This window comes from Macaca nemestrina, chromosome 5, assembly GCF_043159975.1.
Source record: "Macaca nemestrina isolate mMacNem1 chromosome 5, mMacNem.hap1, whole genome shotgun sequence".
Taxonomy (NCBI): domain Eukaryota; kingdom Metazoa; phylum Chordata; class Mammalia; order Primates; family Cercopithecidae; genus Macaca; species Macaca nemestrina.
The window spans coordinates 139780950-139807741 of record NC_092129.1 but is presented as its reverse complement, the minus strand read 5'-3'; the positions used below and the strand labels follow the sequence as shown (position 1 = coordinate 139807741).

The window sequence follows — 26792 nt, the reverse complement described above, 5'->3', positions numbered from 1 at the left end:
TCTCTCTAATAACAATGAAAATACTAATCATATTATTAACAACAACAAGGACAGTGCTGGGGCTCCACACACTATTTCTAATTATGTTGGAGCTACATGTAGCATTATTGTTCCCACGTTACAGCAGAGAAGATGGGGGTTCAGACCTTGGACAAATTGCTCATAAAGGCGAACTTTACCTGTTAGTTATCTATACCACACTGCTTCCCATTTTTCTCCTTTTCTACATCCATACCTGAAGGTAGACTTTAAGAGAGACTAGAATATGACAGAAAAACAGGAGGTGAATCAGCAGTCCCAGCTCAGTCATAGGTCCCACCCTGCCAGCAAGTGGTTTCTGAGCTAAGCTTGTATCTTAAACTATCTGAGCCCTAGTTTTGTCTTTTCTAAAATGAGGAACTCTAGCTGTGCAATAGAATTACCTGGGGAGCTTTTTAAAACTATGGATGCCTGAGCCTCACCCACATAAATTCTGACTTAAATAGTCTGGAGAAAGGGCTTTAGGCATCAGCATTTTTCAAAAGCTCCCCAGGTGATTTTAAAGTGCAGCCAGGATAGAGAAGCATTATGCTACCTGATTTCCAAAGCCCATTGCAACCCTAACGTCTCCTAATTAGACAGCTGCAACAATTGTCTAGGTGATCAATCTGCCTTCGTCCTCTTCCTAAAGAAGGCAGATTTGCGGCCGGGCGCGGTGGCTCAAGCCTGTAATCCCAGCACTTTGGGAGGCCGAGACGGGCGGATCACGAGGTCAGGAGATCGAGACCATCCTGGCTGACACGGTAAAACCCCGTCCCGTCTCTACTAAAAAGTACAAAAAACTAGCCGGGCGAGGTGGCGAGCGCCTGTAGTCCCAGCTACTCGGGAGGCTGAGCCAGGAGAATGGCGTAAACCCGGGAGGCGGAGCTTGCAGTGAGCAGAGATCCGGCCACCGCACTCCAGCCTGGGTGACAGAGCGAGACTCTGTCTCAAAAAAAAAAAAAGAAGGCAGATTTCCGCATTAATTCTCCTGAAATATTTGAACCAAATCATCAGGGAGCTTCTCATTCCCACTGGAGAAAGCACAAATCTCCGACCTGGCAGTCAAGGTTCTCTAGTTAGAAACCCTCAACTTCCACCAGGCTGGTCCCTGTTTTTCCCATGAATAGGCCAGACTCATTGTGTGTTCAGGCCTTTATTGATGGGTATACATTGAATGTCCTTTCCTTCCCTGTTTAAATTCTTCCCCTCCTTCAGGGCCCCACCCAAAGCCCCTAGAAAAAATGAAGGTTTTTCAGTCCCTTCACTGATCTCTTCCTGCCTATTATACTTTTTATTTGTACACCCCACTAGGTACATAACCACTTTGTTAAATGTTTTCTTCATTGATTCATTCACCCAACAGTATTTGAGTACCTACCACATGCCAGCCCCAGATATATAACAGTGTATCCCAGACAGATAGTTAGGCCAACAGTCACAACACAGTTACGTTTTTGGTTTTGGTTTTGTTTTTTTTAGTGGAGTCTCACTCTGTCACCCAGGCTGGAGTGCAGTGGCGCAATCTTGGCTCACTGCAAGCTCCGCCTCCCAGGTTCACGCCATTCTCCTGCCTCAGCCTCCGGAATAGCTGGGACTACAGGCGCCCGCCACCACGACCGGCTAATTTTTTGTATTTTTAGTAGAGATGGGGTTTCACCGTGTGAGCCAGGCTGGTCTTGAATTCCTCACCTTGTGATCTGCCCGCCTCGGCCTCCCGAAGTGCTGGGATTACAGACGTGCAACACAGTATTTTAAGTGTGCTGCTAGGAGTAGTCCAGAGTGTGGACTCCGAAAAGGAGCCTCTAACCCAGTTGGGGTGGTCAGGGAAGGTTTCCTTGAGGTGGTGTTCTCTGAGAGTTACCCAGGCAGAGAGGATCTGGGTGAAGAATGGTCCGTGAAATAGAAACAGCAAGTTCAGAGCCTAGAGAGAAAAGAGACCATGGTGCTGTGGGGAAAGGAAAACACGTTCAGGTGAGGCAACTAAGGTGTTTGGTAGGAAAGGTGAGCACAAAGCATGCAGGTCTTGGATGCCATGTTAAGAGCCAGTGTTGTGATCTAAGCATGAAGTAGACCTACACTAGCAGTGTAGGAAAGATGGCGAGACATGAATGGATCTGAGACAACTAGGTTTGATAGAACTTGTGATTGGTTGGGCAGAGTGGAAGAATAAGGATGACTTACAGATTTCTGACAATGACACACAGGTTCACTGAGTTGGAGAAATGGGGAGAGATTTGGATTTGAAGGGAAGTTACTGAGTTTAGTTTAGGGTATGTTTGTCTAGTGTGAGGTACCTGTAGGACAACTAAATTATATGATACACGGCTGTATATACTGAAGCTTAACACTGAAATATGAGCTGAAATGGGATTGGGATTGATCAGCATATAAATTTCTTTTTCTTTTTCTTTTTCTTTTTTTTTTTTTGAGACTGAGTCTCAGGCCGGGCGCGGTGGCTCAAGCCTGTAATCCCAGCACTTTGGGAGGCCGAGACGGGCGGATCACGAGGTCAGGAGATCGAGACCATCCTGGCTAACACGGTGAAACCCCCTCTCTACTAAAAAAAAATACAAAAAACTAGCCGGGCGATGTGGCGGGCGCCTGTAGTCCCAGCTACGCGGGAGGCTGAGGCAGGAGAATGGCGTGAACCCCAGAGGCGGAGCTTGCAGTGAGCTGAGATCCGGCCACTGCACTCCAGCCTGGGCGACAGAGCGAGACTCCGTCTCAAAAAAAAAAAAAAAGAGACTGAGTCTCAGCCTGTCGCCCAGGCTGGAGTGCAGTAGCACGATCTCGGCTCACTGCAACCTCCTCCTGCCTGGTTCAAGCGATTCTCCTGCCTCAGCCTCCTGAGTAGCTGGGATTACAGGCACGCGTCACCACACCCGGCTAATTTTTTTTTTTTTTTTTGTATTTTTAGTACAGACGGGGTTTCATCATGTTGGTCACACTGGTCTCGAACTCCTGACCTTGTGATCCACCCGCCTCAGCCTCCCAAAGTGCTGGGATTACAGGCGTGAGCAACCGCACCCGGCCAGCATATAAATTTCAACTGAAGCAATGGGAGTGGAGGAAATAGACCAAGGAGAGCATATAAATAGAGAAGAAAATAGCCAGAAGAGAACCCCACAGCACCTCAACATTTAAGCTAAGAAAAGAGGATGTTGCAGGCAGGAAAGAAGATCCACAGAGTGATGCACACTGAGAAGGAAGGGAAGGAGTGGGCGTTCTGATAGATTTAACAACTGGGAGGCTGCTGGTTGGTATGACTTGTTTCTGTGGAACGGTAGGTGCAGAAGCCAGATTGCAACAGACTGAGGAGAGAGCCGGAGGTGTGCTCATGAGCATAGACAGCTGTCAGATAAATGAAGATAACTGAAGAGCAATAGCTATGAGGATGTGTGGGATTAAGGGAATTATTTTTGTAGTGAAAGATGAGCTTTTTTCACAGCTGATAAGAGAAAGACATTCATTCTAGAGCACTGCTAGGATTCTTTGTAGACAGAAGAGGGACACCTCTTCTATTGTAACAAGAGAAGGTGGGAAAGGGTAAGACTGTAGCTTTCGCGGCAGAAAGTTCTCATCTAGCGTATAGGTTTGCTTATAATGAAATAGCATTCAAAAGAGCTGACTAAGGGGAAAAAAGGATTACCGGACAGGTGTGGGGTTGGATTCCAGTTGAGTCTGGGCACCACAATTATAACACACTGATCTATCATGTTTCTGTGAGCCTGTGTGTTTCTTGGATGGTAAACTTGAGGATAAAGACTGTTTGGTATCCTTCGGCTGTCTTCTCTGTTTTTTGTTTTTTGGGTGTTTTTTTTTGTTTTTGTTTTGAAATGGAGTTTCAGTCGTCACCCAGGCTGGAGTGCAATGGTGCAATCTCGGCTCACTGCAACCTCCAACTCCCAGATTCAAGCGATTCTCCTGCACAGCCTCCTGAGTAGCTGGGATTACAGGTGCACACCACCACGCCTGGCTAATTTTTTTGTATTTTTAGTAGAGACGGGATTTCACCATGTTGGTCAGGCTGCTTGAACTCCTGACCTTGTGATCCACCAGCTTCGGCTTCCCAAAGTGTTGGGATTACTGGGGTGAACCATGGTGCTGGCCCAACAGCATGGCCTCTTATCTCTACTTCATTGTTCTTTCTCTTTGTTCTCCTGGACTAAAATGATTGCCCCAGGCTATCTTTACATTATTCCAAACCAAGCATTTAACAGCCACTGGCAAGTGCACTGGTTTCCAGTACTTAATACATCAGAATCAAATGGAAAGCTTTAAAAAGTTATAGATTCCTGGCCGGGCGCGGTGGCTCACGCCTGTAATCCCAGCACTTTGGGAGGCCAAGGTGGGCGGATCACGAGGTCAGGAGATGGAGACCATCCTGGCTAACACGGTGAAACCCTGCCTCTACTAAAAATACAAAAAAAAAAAAAATTAGCCAGGCGTGGTGGCAGGCACCTGTAGTCCCAGCTACTTGGAAGGCTGAGGCAGGATAATGGCGTGAACCCGGGAGGCGGAGCTTGCACAAGTGAGCCAAGATTGTGTCACTGCACTCCAGCCTGGGCAACAGAGTGAGACTCTGCCTCAGAAAAAAAGGTTATAGATTCCTAGCCAGGCGTCGTGGTTCACACTTGTAATCCCAGCACTTTCAGAGGCCAAGGCAGGCAGATCACGAGGTCAGAAGGTCGAGACCAGCCTGACCAACATGGTGAAACCCCGTCTCTACTAAAAATACAAAAATTAGCCGGACGTGGTGGCTGTAATCCCAGCTACTCAGGAGGCTGAGGCAGGAGAATCACTTGAACCCGGGAGGCGGAGGTTAGCAGTGAGCCTAGATTGCGCCATTGCACTCCAGCCTTGGCGACAGAGCAAGACTCCAGCTCAAAAATCTAAAATAAAAAATGAATAAATAAATAAAATAAAAAGTTATAGATTCCTAAGCCCCACATTAGATTTCTGAATTGATCTTTGTGGATGGAACCAAGAAATTCTCCAGGTGATCTTGACACAACCTGAATTTAGAACCGCTACCTCTTGATATCCATCCCTTACCCCCATTCCAGATTCTCCAGAGAGTCTGATTAGGCCACTTGTGGTTGAGTAAACCATGACTGGAGGGGTAGTCTTCTGGGCGGCACAAGGAAGTAGTCTTCCAGGGCCTCTGCTGCTCAATCTGGAGCCTTTGTACAAATTAGGAAAAAGTGCCCCTCAGGGCCAAAGTATAAAAACGCACCCCTCTAAGTAGACAACCTGCTTTACTGTTAGGCTTGGCACTTTTAGAGGGTGTGTAGCGGGTGCTTCTTCCCTGGACTTTAGCTCTTATCTGCCCTCTGGGAAGTAACACCATGTTGTATATTGTCTTTTCTATCTTATTGCATTAGCTACATTTTTCAATAACATGTTGAAAACCTGTGAAAAGAGGGTCATCCTTGCCTTATTATTGATCTTAGCAGTAAAGCTTTAAGTTTTTTGCCATTAAATATGAATTACACTTGGTGGCTTATGCATTTAATCTCAGCACTTAGAGCGGCTGAGGTGGGCGGATCACTTCAGACCAGACTGGCCAACGTGGTGAAAATCCATCCCTACTGAAAATAGAAAAATTAGCCAGCTACAGTGGCACATACCTATAGTCCCAGCTACTCAGAAGGCTGAGGTGGGAGAATCACTTGAGCCTGGGAGGCAGAGGTTGCAGTGAGCTAAGATTGCATCACTACACTGCAGCCATGGCAACAGATACCCTGTCTCAGGGAAAAGAAAAAACAATGAATAAACCTCTCAAAACCTTTTTAAAAAGCATGAATTCGCTGTAGGTTCTTTGTAGATGTTTATCAAATTGAGAAAGTTCCCCTCCTAGTTTGCTGAGAGTTTTTTTCATGAATGGGTGTTGCTTTTTTTTTTTTTTTTTTTTGAGACGGAGTCTCGCTCTGTCGCCCAGGCTGGAGTGCAGTGGCCGGATCTCAGCTCACTGCAAGCTCCGCCTCCCGGGTTTACGCCGTTCTCCTGCCTCAGCCTCCCGAGTAGCTGGGACTACAGGCGCCCGCCACCTCGCCCGGCTAGTTTTTTGTATTTTTTTTAGTAGAGACGAGGTTTCACCGTGTTAACCAGGATGGTCTCGATCTTCTGACCTCGTGATCCGCCCGTCTCGGCCTCCCAAAGTGCTGGGATTACAGGCTTCCCGGCCTGGGTGTTGCTTTTTGTCAAATACTTTTTCTGCATCTGTTGATATTATCATGGGATTTTTCTTCTTTAGCTTATTGATGTGATACATTAAAATAATTGATTTTTGGCCACACATGGTGGCTCACGCCTGTAATCCCAGCACTTTGGGAGGCCGAGGTAGTAGGATCTCTTGAGCCCAGGAGTTCGAGACCAGCCTGGGCAACATAGGAAGACCTCGTCTCTACAAAAAATTTAAAAATTAGCCAGGCATTGGCCAGGCGTGGTGACTCACACCTGTAATCCCAGCACTCTGGGAGGCCGATGCAGGTGGATCACAAGGTCAGGAGTTCGAGACCATCCTGACCAACATGGTGAAACCCTGTCTCTACTAAAAATACAAAAATTAGCCAGGTGTGGTGGCGGGCACCTGTAATCCCAGCTACTTGGGAGGCTGAAGCAGAAAATTGCTTGAACCTTAGCCGGGCAGTGGCTCACGCCTATAACCCCAGCACTTTAGGAGGCCGAGGCAGGTGGATCGCTTGAGCTCAGGAGTTTGAGATCAGCCTGGGCAACATGGTAAAACCCCATCTCTAAAAAAACACAAAAACTAGCCAGGCTTGGTGTCATGCACCTGTAGTCCCAGCTACTCGGACTGAGGTGGGAGGATCCCTTGAGCCCAGGATGCAGAGGTTGCAGTGACCCGGGATTGCCATAGAGTGAGACCCTGTCTCAAAACAAACAACAATGACAAAACAATTAATTATAAAGCTGGTACTCACAGCTGGGCTTCGTGGCTCAAGCCTACTGTAGTATGGGAAGTTCCCCACCATATGGGGGACTTCCCATACTACAGTAGGACATCATGAGGTCACCTTGTAGGGGACATGCTGTAAAACTGGAAGATTTTCACATTGACCCTTCCCCTCGTGGGTTTCTTCCAAATAATTCATTGCCTGTCTACCTGGAATAGTTTAGGTTCGCCCTTCCCTGCTAGTGGAAGAATGAAAAAGGTGACCATGTCCACCTCTTTAATAACCTTCTGTCACCTGGGCTGGAGTACAGTGGCTTCATCACTGCACTTCAGCCTCAACCTCCTGGGCTCAAGCCGTCGTCCCACATCAGCCCCCGCAAGTAGCTGAGACCACAGGCATGTGCCACCACGTCCAGCTAAGTTTCTAATTTTGTAGAGATGAGGTCTCCCTATGTTGCCCAGACTGATCTCAATTTCCTGGGCTCAAGTGATCCTCCCACCTCAGCCTCCTAAAGTGTCAGGATTACAGGCATGAGTCACCACATCTGGCCTCCTTTTCATTTTTATATTACAAAAGAGAAACAAATAATTAATTGTTTAGAACAGAATCTTTTTTTTTTTTTTTTTGAGACAGAATCTTGCTCTGTTGCCCAGGCTGGAGTGCAGTGGCACCATCTCGGCTCACTGCAAGCTCTGCCTCCTGGGTTCACGCCATTCTCCTGCCTCAGCCTCCCAAGTAGCTGGGACTACAGGCACCCGCGACTGCGCCCGGCTAATTTTTTGTATTTTTAGTAGAGACGGGGTTTCACCATGTGAGCCAGGATGGTCTCGATCTCCTGACCTTGTGATCCACCCACCTCAGCCTACCAAAGTGCTGGGATTACAGGCGTGAGCCACTGTGCCTGGCCTAGAACAGAAATGTTAACATTAGTTTGTTGGGCTGGATGCAGTGGCTCACGCCTATATTCCCAGCACTTTGGGAGGCCAAGGCAGGTGGATCACTTGAGGTCAGGAGTTCAGGACCAGCCTGGGCAACATGGTTAAGTCTTGTCTCTACCAAAAAATACAAAAATTAGCCAGGCATGGTCAGACCTGTAGTCCCAGCTATTCGGGAGGCTGAAGCAAGAGAATCGCTTGAACCTGGGAGGCAGAGGTTGCAGTGAGCCAAGATCGCACCAGTGCACTCCAGCCTAGGTGGCACAGAGTGAGACCCTGTCTCAATAAATAAATAAATAAATAAATAAGCTTAATTTGTCAATTGGTCAGGCATTGCCAAGGTCTGTGTGAGCACTTACATGTGAATGGTTGGTGGGAACATTTTGCTAAGGCCAAGGTCATAGTTAAGTCTGTGATGGTTAAGTCTGTGACTGTGCAGATGGTTAGACTAAACTCTAAATCCACTGATAGTATAAATAATATAAAACTGAAGAGGGCAGGTGCAGTGGCTCACGCCTGTAATCCCAACACTTTGGGAGACTGAGGTGGGCAGATCACCTCAGGTCAGGACTTGGAGACCAGCTTGGCCAACACAGTGAAACCCCGTCTCTACTAAAAGTACAAAAATTAGCCGGGTGTGGTGGGCGCCTGTAATCCCAGCCACCCGGGAGACTGAGGCAGGAGAATCACTGGAACCTGGGTAGTGGAGGTTGCAGTGAGCCGAGATTGCGCCACTGCAGTCTAGCCTGGGTAACAGAGCAAGACTCCATCTTTTAAAAAATAAAAATAATTTTTAAAAAAGCCAGGCACAGTGGCTCAAGCCTGTAATCCCAGCACTTTGGGAGGCCGAGATGGGCGGATCACGAGGTCAGGAGATCGAGACCATCCTGGCTAACACGGTGAAACCCTGTCTCTACTAAAAAAATACAAAAAACTAGCCAGGCGAGGTGGCGGGCACCTGTAGTCCCAGCTACTCGGGAGGCTGAGGCAGGAGAATGGCGTAAACCCGGGAGGCGGAGCTTGCAGTGAGCAGAGATCCGGCCACTGCACTCCAGCCTGGGCAACAGAGCGAGACTCCATCTCAAAAAAAAAAAAAAGAAAACTGAAGAAAAAAAACTCTGAAAAGTTACTGCACTTTGAAGTAGTAATGGCACAGAGGATTAAAAACTGAAGGTAGGCAGGGTATGGTGGCTCATGTCTGTAATCCCAGCACTTTGGGAGGCTGAGGCAGGCGGATAACAAGGTCAGGAGTTCGAGACCATCCTGACCAACATGGTGAAACCCCATTTCTAAAAATACTACTAAACCCCGTTTCTAAAACTACTACTAAAAATACAAAAAATAGCCAGGTGTGGTGGCGCACTACTCAGGAGGCTGAGGCGGGAGAATCACTTGAACTCGGGAGGCGGAGGTTGCAGTGAGCCGAGATCGCACCACTGCACTACAGCCTGGCGACAGAATAAGATTCCCTCTTAAAAAGAAAAAAAAAAAAAAATGAGGGTAATTTAAAAGCCCTTTATTGGCTGGGCGTGGTGGCTCACACCTATAATCCCAGCACTTTGGGAAGCCAGGGTGAACGGATCACTTGAGGTCAGGAGACCAGCCTAGCCACTATGGTGAAACTCCATCTCTACTAAAATTAGAAAAATTAGCCAGACATGGTGGCACGCACCTGTAATCCCAGCTACTCAGGAGGCTGAGGCAGGAGAATCGCTTGAACCTAGGAGACGGAGGTTGCAGTGAGTCGAGATCATGCCACTGCACTCCAGCCTGGGTGACAGAGTGAGACTCCATCTCAAAATAAATAAACAAATAAAAGCCCTTTATCTTTCTACTTAAAATGTATTATAGAGGCTGGGCACGGTGGTGCATGCCTACAATCCCAGCTACTTGGGAGGTTTGGGTGGAATGATCACTTGAGCCCAGGAGTTTGAGACCAGCCTTGGTAACATGGTGAGACCCTATGGCAAAAAAAAAAAAAAAAACAATATGTTATAGAGATAACATAATAGTTTTTCTTTTTTAAGAGCTAAAAGGAACTTAATTCTTAAACATTATCCATTTCATCTTCCCGATTTATAGAAAAGAAGCACACAACAATTTAAACATTGGATTAATTTTTCTAATTATATTTTGCTCAGGCTAATATTAAATTGATTTTCATTTCTCAGTTGCATCCTACCTAATGTTGACACAACACAAACTAGAGACATACCAGATGGTAGTGAGGAAATGTACTTTACATCATCTACACAGCAAAACAATGAGTGGTGACAAAAAATTGGGGGTTGGCCCTTGGTCCCTGACCAGGTGCTTGGAGTCTGTGCAGATCCCACATAGGAGCTGATAGTCAGGATCATAATCCTAGCAGGCGGGATATAAGATTACCGGGGGTAGGCCGGGCGCAGTGGCTCACGCCTGTAATCCCAGCACTTTGGGAGGCCGAGACGGGCGGATCACAAGGTCAGGAGATCGAGACCATCCTGGCTGACACGGTGAAACCCCGTCTCTACTAAAAGTACAAAAAACCAGCCAGGCGAGGTGGCAGGCGCCTGTAGTCCCAGCTACTTGGGAGGCTGAGGCAGGAGAATGGCGTAAACCCAGGAGGCGGAGCTTGTAGTGAGCCGAGTTGGCGCCACTGCACTCCAGCCTGGGCGACAGAGCAAAGACTCCGTCTCAAAAAAAAAAAAAAAAAAAAGATTACCAGGGGTAGAAATTCCCAGCTGCAGCCTTTTTGTCTGAGCACCACAAACACAGCAGTCCCGGAAGCAAGAAAATAACCTGGTGTCAAGTCAGCATCCCTACTGAATGGCATCAGGAAAATTCAGTGTGCCTGCAGATTGTTAAAGGACGTACTTTGCAATTCCCCTGATGGGATAAGAAAATACAATTTTTAAATTTTTGTTTTGTTTATGATCTAACCTGAAAGTACCAGGGAGGCATGAAGAGGCTTGGTTGATATTTAAAATAATCTGTTAAAGCTTTAGAAATGAAATTAATGTTTTCATCTTGGTCATGTTTCACAGGCTCAGAAAAAATGTCTGAATCAGACTTCCCCCATTTCTGCTCCCAAGACCACAGACGGCCTGAGGCAAGCACAGATCCCTGGGCTCTTGAGCACCGCACTGCCAGGTCAGGAGCTTCCTCAGTTTGTCCGTCCTCCCAACACCCACGGATGCTCTTCTCACTCTTCTCCTTCATTCTGCATGAAAGCTTTCTGGCTTAATCTCGCCTCCACTCTGATTATTCCTTTCTTTCTGTATCCTTTCTGCCCAAATAATATACTGTGTTGCATCAACTCTAAGATAGCATCAGGCCAAGCACCATGTCTCATGCCTGTAATCCCAGCACTTTGGGAGGCCGAGGAGAGTGGATCACCTGAGATCAGGAGTTCAAGACCAGCCTGACCAACATGGTGAAACCCCATCTCTACTAAAAACACAAAATTTAGCCAGGCATGGTGGCACCCACCCGTAATCCCAGCTACTCAGGAGGCTGAGGCAGGAGAATCGCTTGAACCCAGGAGGCAGAGCTTACAGTGAGCCAAGATCGCACCACTGCACTCCAGCCTGGGTGACAGAGCGAAACTCCATCTCAAAAAAAAAAAAAAAAAAAATCCGCCGGGCGCAGTGGCTCACGCCTGTAATCCCAGCACTTTGGGAGGCCGAGGCGGGTGGATCACGAGGTCAGGAGATCGAGGCCATCCTGGCTAACACAGTGAAACCCTGTCTCTACTAAAAAATACAAAACAAAATTAGCCGGGCGTGGTGGCAGGCGCCTGTAGTCCCAGCTACTCAGAAGGCTGAGGCAGGAGAATGGCGTGAACCCGGTAGGTGGAGCTTGCAGTGAGCCGAGATCGCACCACTGCACTCCAGCCTGGGCAACAGAGCCAGACTCCGTCTCAAAAAAAAAAAAAAAACCCCACTAAGATAGCATCAATGGTAAGATGTACTGTCATTTTTCATACTACCAAAAAGAAAAAAAAAGCACTTATCTCTAAATTATGACACATTAAATTATGTGGAGAAAAAAAAAATGCTTCTTAGAAATAATGAATTCAGGCCAGGCACAGTGGCTCACACCCGTAATCCCAGCACTTTGGGAGGCCGAGGCAGGCAGATCATGAGGTCAGGAATTCAAGACCAGCCTGGCCAACATGGTGAAACCCCATCTCTACTAGCTGGGCATTGTCCTAGCTACCCAGGAGGCTGAGGCAGGAGGATCATCTGAGCCTGGGAGGTCGAGGCTGCAGTGAGCTGTGATCATGCCACTGCACTCCAGCCTGGGCGACAGAACGAGATCTTGTCTCAAAAAAAAAAAAAAAAGGTATTTTTATAGTACTTGTGACTTTGTAATTATCCCCATGTTGCTCTCTATATACATGTTTGGAATTCTCCACCCAGACTGAAAATATTATGGACTGTGTCTTCTGTTTTCTTAAGGTTTTGAACATCTGCAGTTCTAAGACTTTGAACATCCGATTAGTACTTTAAAAAAAAAAAAAAAAGGCAAGAAAGAGAAAAAGCTTGAATATTCCCAGTCAATTGCCTCATTGGCTCTTTGGGCCTCCCTTTCCTTAAATTGTATTTTGGGATTCTGTAGTGCTGACAGATACTGGCTTGAGGCCTGTGTTTCAGACTATAACTAATTTGAAACTATAGCATTTAGAGCTTCTATTTATTACTCTTTACTTATTTATTACTTAAATAGGCTTTAATAACCTCTTCCTTTAGAGCTTGTAAGTAAATGCACTACCCTGCCCTCCTTCTTCACAGCAAGCAGCCATGATAAAGAAACCTGTTGCAGAATGCTCAACAGTCTGTACCCCTTGGGCTCTAGGGTTATATGATGGACCCAATTTACTATTTCTTTTGAACACTGTCTTATGTATTAATTCTAATAGGGCAGGATTCTGGAAGCAAAGTTATATCTGCGTCCTTAGGAACCGCACAACCACAGCAGGAAAAAGTAGTTGGATCATCTCCTGGCCATCCAGCTGTGCAGGTAGAAAACTATTGGCATAGCCTCTTCCTAATGTTTGGCATAATTGAATGGAAATGTAGTCGTATCATCTTTGTGGTTGCTGGCTAGCTTTGTGTGCACAGTCCACCCAGTCCCCTGTGTGCCCACAACAGGGTGGTCGTTGAAGACCTTCCTGGTGGGCTGGGCCTTATGTTTCTGTTTCTGAGATGAATGTCCATTCTATTTCTGACATGTTTACAGTGCTTCATTAATCCATCATTTCCTCATGAATTAGTAATATACCAGCAGCTAGTACATACTAGGCACTCAAAAAATGTCATTTATTACTGGGCAATATCGTTCACCATTGTATCAAAGTGGATCTGTTTTTCTTAGTTATGCTGAGGGATTTTTTTTTTTCCTGTAGTAGTAACCAGGCGTATAGGAATTAGGCCATCCCTACAGTCTTTTGACCCAACTTTGACACTTTTTTTTTTTTTTTTTTTTGAGACGGAGTCTCGCTCTGTCGCCCAGGCTGGAGTGCAGTGGCCGGATCTCAGCTCACTGCAAGCTCCGCCTCCCGGGTTCACGCCATTCTTCTGCCTCAGCCTCCCGAGTAGCTGGGACTACAGGCGCCCACCACCTCGCCCGGCTAGTTTTTTGTATTTTTTTAGTAGAGACGGGGTTTCACCGTGTTAGCCAGGATGGTCTCGATCTCCTGACCTCATGATCCGCCCGTCTCGGCCTCCCAAAGTGCTGGGATTACAGGCTTGAGCCACCGCGCCCGGCACAACTTTGACACTTTTTAAAGTCCAACTTTTTGGTTTTCGTTTGAGACAGGGTCTCACCTGTCACCCAGGCTGACACGCACTGGTGCGATCACAGCTCACTGCAGCCTTGACCTCCCAGGCTCAGGTGATCCTCCTGCCTCAGTCTTCTGGGTAGCTAGGACAATACCCAGCTACTTTTTTGTGTTTTTTGTAGAGACAGGATTTTGCCATGTTGCTCACACCTGTCTTGAACTCCTGGGCCCAAGCCATCCACCTGCCTCGGCCTCCCAAAGTACTTGGGATTATAGGTGTGAGCCACTGTGCCCTGCCTAGTCCAGTTGGGTTTTTTTTTTTTTTTAGTTTTTCTGTTTTGTTTTATTTTGTTTTGTTTTGAGGTGGGGTCTCGCCCTGTCACCCAGACTGGACTGCAGTGGTGTGATCACAGCTCACTGAAGCCTCGATCGCCTGGGCTCATGTGATCCTCCTACCTCCGCCTCCTGAGTAGCTGGGACTACAGGCATGCACCACCACGCCTGGCTAATATTTTTATATTTTTTGTAGAGAAAAGGTTTTGCCATGTTGGCCAGGCTGGTCTCAAACTCCTGGGCTCAAGCGATTCTCCCACCTCAGCCTCCCAAAGTGCTAGAATTAAGAATTACAGGCTTAAGCAACCACGCCTGGCCTAGTTTTTTTTGTTTGGTTTGTTTTTTGATACATGATAGATGTACATATTTTCAGGGCACATTTGATAACTTCAACTTTGGCTTTTAAACCTAAAAGATTTCAAATTAGTAGTCTAAAAAGGAAGGAAACATTTCTTGTTTTCAGCTTACTAAGACAGTTTCTTCTCCATCAGACCTATCAATTAGTAGTTGAATGAACCTTGCTACAGTGTGGGACTGCCTGGAATACACAGTGAAGGATCTGTTCAGTTCTAAGGTTCTGAGATAAGGCATATTTGTTTCCTTAACGTGATGTAAAAAATGCCTCATTAGATCACACACCTGGACTATATATAACAGGAGCTTAAAAGTGTGTGCACCCCGTACTTACCACTGAGAAGATGGATTAGATAGTATCTACTGACTTTTCAGATGTCTGTGGAATTTCAAAACTATAACCATGGGTCGGTGCAGTGGCTCACACCTGTGAGCAGGCGTGATGACTTGAGCCCAGGAGTTCAAGACAAGCCTGGGAAATATGGCAAAACTCTGTCTCTACAAAAAATACCAAAAAATTAACAGGCATGGTGGTGCATACCTGTACTCCCAGCTACTTGGGAGGCTGAGGTGGGAGGATCACTTGAGCCTGGGAAGCAGAGGTTGCAGTAAGCTGAGATTATACCACCACACTCTAGCCTGGATGACAGAGCAGGACGCTGTGAAAAAAATGATGATGATGATGATGATGATGATGATGATGATGATGATGATGATGCATTTAGAGAGGAGTTAGAGATTCAGGCTTTAAAGTGCAAACTAAGTCCTCGGGAACTGATTATGCAGCTTTCTGCAATCTTAACACAGTATAACTTTGCTTCATGGACTCTGTGTACTGGTTTTTTTTTTTTTTTTTTCAGCAGGGCACATTCTATAGTCTTAGACTATGTTCTTGATAGGTAGTTGAAAATATGTGAAATGCAGTGAACTTTGTGTATAACTGTATTCTTTTTCCTATAAAAGGAATAATAAGAGGTATGTTTTGTCTTTAGGTGGATAGTCATTCAGGAGGACAAAAAAGGCCTGCTGCAAAACAGCTAACTAAAGGAGCTTTGTGAGTTACTTTTGGAAATAACAAATCAATTTTGAACATTTCTTTGGGTCCCTAGCCTTCAATAAATATACTATAGAAATCAGGTTATAATAATGAGCATATTAGCCTTTTTAAAAATGTACTTTGAGGTAGGGCATGGTGGCTCACTCCTGTAATCTCAGCACTTTGGGAGTCTAAGGCAGGAGGATCGCTTGCACCCAGCAGTTTGAGACCAGCCTGGGCAACATGGCGAGACCCTGTCTCTACAAAAAATACAAAAATTAGCTAGGCGTGGTGGTACGGGCCTGTAGTCCCAGCTACTTGGGAGGCTGAGGTGGGAGGATAACTTGAGTCCTGAGGTGGAGGTTGCAGTGAATTGGAGATTGTGCCACTGTACTCCAGCCTGGGCGACACAGCAAGACCCTGTCTCAAAAAAAAAAAAAAAAAAAAAAAAAAAAAATATATATATATATATACATACACACTTTGAAAATCTTTTTCTATACTTTCTTTTCTTTTCTTTTCTTTCTTTTTTTTTTTTTTTTTTTTTTTTTGTGAGACAGATTCTTGCTCTGTCACCCAGGCTGGAGTGCAGTGGCATGATCTCGGCTCACTACAGCCTCCACCTCCTGGGCTCAAGCGATTCTCCCGCCTCAGCCTCCAGAGTAGCTGGGATTATAGGCACCCGCCATCATGCCTGGCTAATTTTTGTATTTTTGTAGAGACAGAGTTTCACCATATTGGCCAGGCTGGTCTTGAACTCCTGACCTCAGGTGCTCCACCTACCTCAGCCTCCCAAAGTGCTAGGATTACAGATGTGAGCCACCGTGCCTGGCCTATACTTTATTTTCATTAGGACTTACAAATATATTGAAATGTAGTATATACATTTCAAATATATTGAATGTAGTTTCAGCCTACTGTTAGCTCTTCTTAAGGATAATAGTTCTTTGTCTTTTCAGAGACAAAGGATCTCTGAGGAAAAGCATGGTTTGTTAAACTCCCATGTTTAGAACAGAAATGTTAGCATGAGTTTAGTTGGTCACTGGTCAGGCACTGCCAAGGTTTATGGGGATGCCAACACATAAATGATTGGTGGGAACCTGTGCTTTCGAGGTCAGGGTCATAGTCTGAGTCCTCTGTGGAGCTAGTTAAACTAAGCTATAAACGCACTGTGGTATAAAAAATATAAAACTGAAGAAAAAACTGCCGTACTATTCCTATATATCTTATTTTATTTGTGTACAAATAAATATGACTAGATTTAATTTCCTAACATGACTCTACGTTGACATTGGCCATTTCCCTTGTAAAGCATTCTCCAGCAGTTGCAGAGGGACCAAGCCCACACTGTGACACCGGACAAAAGTCACTTCCGATCACTAAGTGATGCGGTGCAGAGACTGCTCTCCTACCACGTGTGCCAGGGCTCCATGCCCACTGAAGAAGACTTGAGAAAAGGTAAGCAGGCTGGAACCCTAAGGCACTACTCTGATACCGGGAAACCCTCCCATGGACACCCCCCAGAAGAGCAAGAGCCATGTCACCCCCAGATGGTAGGCAGGTGATTGTTGTTAATCACAGACCAAACTTGTTCCCTATTTACTCAGTTTCCCAGTCCCTGTTTAAGGTCGTGACTTACACTTCTCAATATTTTTTGAAGGGAAGCCAAGTATAGGGGCACACACCTGTAGTCCCAGCTACTCAGAAGGCTAAAGCAAGAAGATCACCTGAGCCCAGGAGTTTGAGACTATAGTGTGCTATGATCACACCTGTAAATAGCCATTGCACTCCTGCCTGGGCAACATAGGGAGACACTGTCTCTTTAAAAAAAAAAAAAATTGTTAGGCGGCTACCCTAATGTCAGACTATTTTATTGACAAATTAGGGGCAGTAAATCCAAGCTTTGTATGGACTGCTGGCTCCAGATGGGATGGCTTTGCACTAGACACTCTACACAGTGGTTTCGCATAGTCCTTGCCTTTAGGCAGTATGCATACCTGAAGGTTTTTTTTTTTTTTTTTTTTTTTGAGGTGGAGTCTCGCTCTGTCATCCAGGTTGGAGTGCAGTGGCACATCAACTCACTGCAACCTCTGCCTCCCAGGTTCAAGCGATTCTCCCTGCCTCAGCCTCCCAAGTGGCTGAGATTATAGGCACCCATCATCACAGCCGGCTAAGTTTTGTATTTTTTAGTAGAGATGGAGTTTCACCATGTTGGCCAGGCTGGTCTTGAACTCCTGACCTCAGGTGATCGGCCCACCTCGGCCTCCGGAAGTGCTGGGATTACAGGCATGAGCCACCGTGCCTGGCCAAACTGTTTCTAGTAGTTTTATGAATTAGACACTTGAGTTCCCAAAAGCATTCCCTGAGGTTCCAAAATGAGTCCAGAGCATTAGCCACATATCAAGAAACTGACAAAAATGTGAGAGATAAGGGCTGAGCATGGTGGCTCACATCTGTAATCCCAGCACTTTGGGAGGCCGAGGCAGGCCGATACCTGAGGTCAGGAGTTCAAGACCAGCCTGGCCAACATGGTGAAACCCTGTCTCTACTAAAAATATAAAAATTAGCTGGGCATGGTGGCACACGCCTTCAGTCCCAGCTACTTGGGAGGCTGAGGCAGAAGAATCATTTGAACCTGGAAGGCAGAGGTTGCAGTGAGTGGAGATCGCACCACTGCACTCCAACCTGGGTAACAGAGCAATACTCTGTCTCAAAAAAAAGAAAATGCCGGCCGCGGTGTCTCACACCTGTAATCCCAGCACTTTGGGAGGCTGAGGTGGGTGGATCACTTGGGGTCAGGAGTTCTAGACCAGCCTGACCAACATGGAGAAACCCTGTCTCTATTAAAAATACAAAATTAGCCAGACATGGTGGCACGTGCATGTAATCCCAGCTATCGGGAGGCTGAGGCAGGAGAATCACCTGAACCCAGGAGGCGAAGGTTGCAGTGAGCCAAGATTGCGCCATTGCACTCCAGCCTGAGCAACAGAGCAAGACTCCTTCAAAAAAAAACCCACAGGGGTGTGAAGACTGAGAAGAAGAATGAATTAGAAGGTGTTCAAATCTTTGGAGACCAACAGACAGAGAATAGAGCCACATGACCACAACAGTTTAGGTTTGCCTAGTCCAGACAGTTGGACTTCATTGTTTCAGCTATTTTAGTTTTTCATACCATTAGGCTTAGGTCATCTAAACTAGTAGATCATTCTCTACTGATTGATATTTATTGCGAGTCTGTTATATGGTTTTATTTTATAGGTGATATCAAAGTAATTATGTTTTTGGTTTCCTAAAGTTAAAAAAGCTAGTAATAAAATGAGTTTCCATGATCAGTGGACAGTGAGGCAAAGCAGTGTAGAAGGATGATACTTAGCCAGGGAACAGCTCATCTAAGAAGAGAAAATTGCCCCAGATAAGCCATGTTTGAATAATGGAAGAGCAATGAATTTCAGTCTTAAGAAACAGAAGACCTAGTCAGTGATTTACAGTCTCTTACTATTTCTTTGTCTCTCTTTTTTTAAAGTGGACAATGAATTTGAAACAGTTGCCACTCAGCTCCTAAAAAGGACCCAAGCTATGCTTAACAAATACAGATGCCTGCTCCTAGAAGATGCCATGGTAAAAGTCATGCTACTGATATTTGTTTTTTACAGGTCACAGCCACTAAATCAGAGATAAAAAGTTCAAGGGATTATAGAACATAATGTAAAAGACACAGATAGTTCACACTGTAGAAAAACTTACACTTAGCTGCTACTACAAAAACAGCAGTGAACATTTGCTGTACTTTACTTGGTGGGTCAGTACTATTCTCTTGTTTAACAGATAAGGAAACCAGGGCTTTGGTTAAGTAACTTGCTCGAGTACAGATGGCTAAGAAGTTTGCAGTCATTAGCAGAGCTTGGATACAGGCCAGGATCATCTGACCCCTGGTCCACATTCTGATGCCGTCTACCGCCTTTCACCAACCCAGAGATGTGGGGAAAGGACTGGAGACACATCTGAACAGATAAGCTGGTGACAAATGTCAAAATTAGTTTTGTTTTTAATTGAGAGATCATTGACATACCATAAAATTTACATTTAAAGTGTACAACTTAGGCCAGGCACGGTGGTTCATGCCTGTAATCCCAGCACTTTGGGAGGCCGAGGCGGGTGGATCACCTAAGGTTGGGAGTTCAAGACCAGCCTGACCAACATGGAGAAACCTCATCTCTACTAAAAATACAAAAAGAGCCAGGCGTGGTGGCGCATGCCTGTAATCCCAGCTACTCAGGAAGCTGAGGTGGAAGAATCACTTGAATCCGGAAGGCAGAGATTGTGGTGAGCCACGATCATGCCATTGCGCTCCAGTCTGGGCAACAAGAGTGAAACTCTGTCTCAAAATAATAATAATAATAATAATAATAAATAATGGATCACCTGAGGTCAGGAGTTGGAGACCAGCCTGGCCAACATGGTGAAACCCGTCTCTACTGAAAAGACAAACATTTCAGTGTTCAGAGTTGCAGTGAGTCGAGATCGCACCACTGCACTCCAGCCTGGTGACAGTGAGACTCATCTCAAAAATGAATAAATAAATAAATGAAGTGTACAACTTGATGGTTTTTAGTACATTTACAAGGTCACATAGTCATCACCATTATCTAATTGCAGAACATTTTCATCATCCCAGATAGAAACTGCAATTCATCTGAAGTGCCAGTTAAATAGAGAAAGGAGTAAGAATAAGATACCTCAGGGGGCCGGGCGCGGTGGCTCAAGCCTGTAATCCCAGCACTTTGGGAGGCCGAGACGGGCGGATCACAAGGTCAGGAGATCGAGACCATCCTGGCTAACACGGTGAAACCCCGTCTCTACTAAAAACACAAAAAAATTAGCCGGGCGAGGTGGCGGCGCCTGTGGTCCCAGCTACTCGGGAGGCTGAGGCAGGAGAATGGCGTGAACCCGGGAGGCGGAGCTTGCAGTGAGCTGAGATCTGGCCACTGCACTCCAGCCTGGGCGACAGAGCGAGACTCCGTCTCAAAAAAAAAAAAAAAAAAAAAAAAAGATACCTCAGGAAATGATAGAAAGACCAAATCTGAAATTTGAGAAGCAGTTCTAAAATCAAATAGGCTTTAGCCTATCATGGTCTCTTATAACTCATTTTCAATTTGATATCAACTTTGAAAATGTACCTTGGGAGATTGGTTGAGCTATATTATACACATATACAACATAGAGTAAATGTGTATCTGTGTGTCTGTATTTACTTAAATAAATAAATATATATATTTATTTATATATATTTATTAATATATATTTATTAATAATGTTTATGTTATATATTAATAACATTTATTAATATATATTTGTATATATTTATTTATATATATAATATATATTATTTACTTAAATAAATAAATAAATATATTTATTTATTTATTTACTTAAAACTATGCCACCAGACCAGGCACAGTGGCTCACGCCTATAATCCCAGCACTTTGGGAGGCTGAGGTGGGTGGATCACCTGAGGTCAGGAGTTCGAGACCAGCCTGGCCAACGTGGCAAAACCCTGTCTCTAGTAAAAATACAAAAATTAGCCAGGCGTGGTGGCGCATGCCTGTAATGCCACCTACTGCAGAGGCTGGGACAGGAGAATCGGTCGAACCTGGGAGGTGGAGGTTGCAGAGAGCCGAGATTGCACCACTGCACTCCAGGCTGGGTGACAGAGCGAAACTGTCTAAAAATAAATAAATAAAATAAAATAATGCCGCCAAAGTCTGTAATAATTGTTCTCAGCCAGGTGCGGTGGCTTATGCCTGTAATCCCAGCACTTTAGGAGGCCAAGGCGGATGGATCACCTGCGGTCAAGGGTTCGAAAAGATTTCTAAGATATATTATTAAATAGAGGAGAAAAAAATACAGAACAGTATATATAGTTGCTACTATTTGGGTACAAAAATAAAGAAGTATATTTCTTTATATATATACACACACACATATATATAGTACATATATATTCTTATGTGTGTCAGAAATATCTCCAGAAGAGTACTGAAAACTACTAGGCAGGCAGATGCCTCCAGGGAGAGGCACTGGGTGGTAGTGGGTGCACACCAGGAAGAGGCAAAGAAGGGAGGCTCACTTTTCACATGCCCTGTAGCATCTTTTGAATTTTGTACCAATGTGTAAGTTATTTTTTCCAAAAACAACAATTTTTTTAAACTGATCTATGAAATGACTGGCCTCTCTCTCTTTCAGCGAATCAATCCCTCTGCTGAGATGGTGATGATCGATAGGATGTTCAACCAGGAGGAAAGAGCTTCCCTATCCCGAGACAAGCGCCTGGCGCTTGTAGACCCTGGTAAGAAACATTGCAGTGAAAGTAGCGGACAGCTCCTGCCATGGTTCAGGGACCATGGGGCCTTTGGGATTCTGTGTGAACTTTGAGTAAGAAACTTGAAGGTAGAACGTGAATTCTGGGGAGAGCTGGGCACGGTGGCTCACACCTGTAATCCCAGCTACTTCCTTCTCCTCTTTGGCCTGCACAGCCAATGTTTGTTGGATGGAATAATCTTTTCAGATTTCAAGTCTACATTCCCTAAAACTCACATTTTAGAATTTGGTGAACAAATTCATGTTCACACTATACATACTCTTTGTTGTTTTGTAGATGTCATCAAAGCTCTATTTCACTTCGATGATTTCCAGCGTTAACACTTTTTCCACTCTTGCATAACAGCAGTCTGCCTACCTCCATCTGGACCCTCAATGTTCTAAATCCTCACGGACATTTCTTTTGCCATCCTCTGGCTCCTCAAGCCTGGTGCAGTTCAGTGCTGACTCACAGATGCAGCTCCTGCATACCCATTGTCCTTCCATATCATTTTGGATGAGTGTTGGCTATTCATTTTGTGGTCTTGGCAAAGTGATGCCAGGTTTCTCCTATGTGTCTAAAGGGATTGAAGTGCTTTCACCCAAAGACAAGTAGCTGTCTTCACCCGGAAAGTATGTAAGACAGATAGGTTTTCTGTTTCCTGGTGTCTATCCCCCTTCCCTGCAAAGCCCCATTCCAGGCCCTTCTGCTCTAAGGAGGAAACCAGGCTGATACCAGGACCTAATTTCTGTTTGCAGGAGGTTTCAAGGAGGTCATTAGCTGAAAACTAATTTAAAATAATACTTAGAGGCCAGGTGCGGTAGCTCACACCTATAACCCTATCACTTTGGGAGACCAAGGCGGGCGGATCACCTGAGGTCAGGAGTTCAAGACCAGCCTGACCAACATGGTGAAATCCCATCTTTACTAAAAATACCAAAATTAGGCCAGGTGCGGTGGCTCACGCCTGTAATCCTAGCACTCTGGGAGGCCGAGGCAGGTGGATCACCTGAGGTCAGGAGTTCGAGACCATCCTGACCAACATGGTGAAACCATGCCTCTAATAAAATACAAAAAAAAATTAGTCCGTTGTGGTAGCAAGACGCCTGTAATCCCAGCTACTCGGGAAGCTGAGGCAGGAGAATCACTTGAACCCAGGAGGCAGAGGTTGCAGTGAGCCGAGATCACGCCACTGCACTCCAGCCTGGGCAATAAGAGCAAAACTCCGTCTCAAAAAAAAAAAAAAAGCCAAAATTAGCTGCGCATGGTGGTGGGTGCCTGTAATCCCAGCTACTCGGGAGGCTGAGGCAGGAGAATTGTTTGAACCCAGGAGGCAAAGGTTGCGGTGAGCCAAGATCGTACCACTGCACTCCAGTCTGGGCAACAGAGCAAGACTCCATCTCAAAAAAAAATAAATAAAATAATACTTAGAGATCAGGACTGAGTGAGGCTTTTTGCCCATCACATTTTCCAATTTGTCATCAAGCATCTACCTTTTCAAGAGGTTTAAGCTCCCCATCTGGAAGCTGGGGCTCCACAGCCTTGGCTGCCTTTACAGGATGCCCTCTCAGGATCAGGGTCCTGCTTCTGCATGTTCCTGTATGTGAAGCAGATGGATTCTGTGAGTGGGGCTGGCTTCGCCCTCAGCACCTGACCCACTGAAGGTCTGCTGTATAGTCTGTACTCTCCCAATCACTCACTAATGATCTTTTTGTTCCCATTTCCAGAGGGTTTTCAGGCTGATTTCTGTTGTTCCTTCAAACTTGATAAAGCTGCTCATGAGACACAGTTTGGCCGGAGTGACCAGCATGGCAGTAAAGCAAGCAGCTCTCCACATCCGCCAGCCAAGGCCCAAGGCAGAGACCGAGCCAAAACCAGTGTGACAGAATCCATGAATCATGACCAGTTTCATCTAGTGCCTAATCACATCGTGGTCTCTGCAGAAGGAAACATTTCTAAAAAAACAGAATGCCTTGGCAGAGCACTGAAATTTGACAAAGTGGGCTTAGTTCAGTACCAGAGCACATCTGAAGAGAAGGCCAGCCGGAGAGAGCCTCTGAAGGCCAGTGAGTGCTCTCCCGGCCCTGAAGGGCACCGGAAAACCTCATCCAGATCAGATCACGGTACTGAGAGCAAACTCTCAAGCATCCTAGCAGATTCGCACTTGGAGATGACATGTAACAATTCCTTCCAGGACAAAAGTCTGAGGAATTCTCCAAAGAATGAAGTTTTACACACAGACATCATGAAAGGGTCAGGCGAGCCCCAGCCAGATCTCCAGCTGACGAAGAGCTTGGAAACCACATTTAAGAACATCTTGGAACTCAAAAAGGCAGGACGGCAGCCCCAGAGTGACCCCACGGTTAGCGGCTCTGTTGAGTTAGATTTCCCCAACTTTTCTCCTATGGCTTCACAGGAAAACTGCCTGGAAAAGTTCATCCCGGACCACAGTGAAGGTGTTGTAGAAACTGACTCCATTTTAGAAGCAGCTGTAAATAGTATCTTAGAGTGTTAATAGCAGCAGTCCTCCCCTTACCCCACCCAAGACCCCCCCGGCCCCGGACCAGTTACATTCTTTCCTGGCAAAAGCAAATGGAAATGGTCTCCTGTCTCCAGCCTGCTTGATCTTTCATCACAGGTTATACTTTCTAATCTCAATCCTGTTCTTTGTTTAAGAGCAATACTTGTCGTGATTACAGGGAGATCCTTTAGTAAAATTAATCCTTGTTAGAAAGCAGTCTGATAGGCCCCACTCATTTCAAGTGTTATGAAAGTGCTTATAGTCATTTTGTTTATTTGTTTTGTTTTTTAAAAACACCATAACTCAATGAGACCACAGTATACTTGGCCCTTGGTAAAATTTTGACAATCATAAGTCATTTGAAAAGAACAGACTTACTAAAATCAAACGAGACAGATAGAAGCTACTTTTTAAAGAATATCCCACTGCATCTCCAAAGTTAGTTTTGGGGGTTTTTTTTATTATTATTATTTTGGGTTTGTGTGTGTGTGTGTGTTTTGTTGTTGTTGTTGAGGGGAAGACCACATGCTTCTTCCCCCTCAGCCATCCTTGAGCAGTAAATTGCTGGCTGTGCTGCCAGGGACCGGAGCCCTGCTGGAAAAGCCAGTAGCACATACGCAGGGCATTGCAGTGCTTCCCTGTTGATGGTTCAAGTGCTTTTCTGATGCTTCTGGGACAAAACCTCATGCTTTTAGGCATATCCGTGTTGAATTTCATCTAGGGAATGTTCTGTTCTTAGTTACAGCAGCAAAATTTGAAATAATTTCACCAGGCTAAATAAAGGAAAATGGAAACCAGTTAAGAGGCACAGTGTACAGGGGAGGCCGGGATAGAGCCATGAAGGTTATAATATTAATATGTATATATGTAAAAGCATATATATGTTAACTATTGAGAAAAAACAAGTTTTGCATTTTATAATTGGATATAGTCAACATATGATGTATGTTTTTGTTTGTTGCTGGATTTTGTTTCATTTAACCTCTCTTTGCACCCTCTCCCACAACAAATACCAAGCATCAAAAGCACTTTCATTGGAAAATTATGTTGTAATTTTTCAGTTTAAACTTTAAGGAGACTTTGGCCTTGTTTATGCTTCTTGTCTGAGAACAGTGGTCACCCCTGGCAGCAATTCATTACCAAAACACAGACAAACCAAAGGTAACCAGCTAGCCCACCACTGAAAGGAAAGATCTGAGACATGGGATTCCCATTTGAGAGCCAAAGGATATGCCCTGTCACGATTTCTGTTTGGCCTGTGTTCATATTAGTGAGCATGGCTTATTGCTTTATTTATTTTTATTTCTTGTCAGGGAGTGTTCTCCGTTTTCCTTTCTCGTATACCTGCCCCAGGTTATCCCATTTCTGTTGTTACCTTTATTCTCAATGTCATTGTAACCATCACTTATCTCCTCTCATTGGGAAAGCTACATGATAGTATTTGTATGCACTCTTCTCCCACACATACACACATGTGCGTGTATCTGAGCTGCTCGGATCCAGAGGTCATTTTTGTTACAGTGTGTGCACACTCACTCTCCTTCTTAGTGTGCATACTCTCTCATTTATTCTGTTTATCTCCCTGGCTCTGGAGGTGCAGCCTCTGGTCTTCACTTTAGTGTGTTGCTAGAATCTGCTTCTGGCTGTCGCCAGCATGGGGATGACCCCCATTGTCATCATGTTGGGCATTTCTTTTCCGGATTGGCCTGTTATGGAAAGGAAGGCTTCTGATTAGAAAACACAGCAACAGAAGACCTATACCCCCGGTGCCCCTGTGTCCCACTACACACAAAAAACCCTGTGAGATGGCCAATCTTCATAATAGCAACGTACCTTCACCCCAGCCACATGCCCTAGCCAATACAAATTGGAAAATCTGGGCCATTTTAGGGTTACCATTTTTTCCTTATTTGTGCCAATGTCCAAGTTGCAGATTTCCCCTTTTTCCTGTATTGTAACATATTAGGTAAGTTGGTTTTGCCAGTTGGTACTTTCTGTTTGGGTAGCCCTGGGGTAACACCCTGCCCTGAACTCCATGATTTCATAGGCTTTTCTTCCCTTAGGGCTCATGCTCCCCTAATTCCTAGCAAGATGATCCCTCCTAATCAAATTCTTCTCATTGCGGGACTTTATCCCTGGAAGCCTTCATGTGGGCTGCTAGTGAGTTATATTAATTACTGCAAATCAGTGGAATTCTCAAGAGACAAGATAAGCTTCATGTACATTTGTCACCTCTCTTTCTTCCCTATCCTGCCCTGCTGTCCCAATCCTAGCTTTTCTATATACCATTTTAAAGGGTTTTTAAGCCCTAACACTTGTCTAGCAAATGGAGAGCCTAATTTACCAAAATGAAACTTGTAAATGTTTGTGTCATTGTATGTAAGTTTACTTTTTACGGAGGAAGGATTCTAGATAATGACAAATGAAGATTATGACATGTATTTTACTCCTGTGATTAGGTTCTACGCACATGGGTCATAACTCGCATGTCGAGCCCCCTCTGGTGCAGGGTAGGAGAGCTCAGCCTCAGATGGCCAGCATTCAGTTTTTCA

At 45.2% G+C, this 26792-nt stretch overlaps 1 protein-coding gene across 4 annotated transcripts in view; it reads left to right on the top strand.

Moving 5' to 3' along the window:
- The window catches only part of BICRAL (BICRA like chromatin remodeling complex associated protein), a 123464-nt gene extending 98214 nt beyond the window's left edge, over positions 1-25250 (top strand). For all 4 annotated transcript variants that reach the window (XM_071097034.1, XM_071097032.1, XM_071097036.1 and 1 more), the window contains 7 exons: positions 10900-11005; positions 12777-12877; positions 15317-15378; positions 16673-16818; positions 18884-18978; positions 21605-21707; positions 23447-25250. In XM_071097034.1, the coding sequence (XP_070953135.1) occupies positions 10900-11005; positions 12777-12877; positions 15317-15378; positions 16673-16818; positions 18884-18978; positions 21605-21707; positions 23447-24234 (1401 nt within the window). In that variant the 3' untranslated portion in view covers positions 24235-25250. The remainder of the gene's footprint in view (positions 1-10899; positions 11006-12776; positions 12878-15316; positions 15379-16672; positions 16819-18883; positions 18979-21604; positions 21708-23446) is intronic.
- The last annotated feature ends 1542 nt before the right edge of the window (positions 25251-26792 follow it).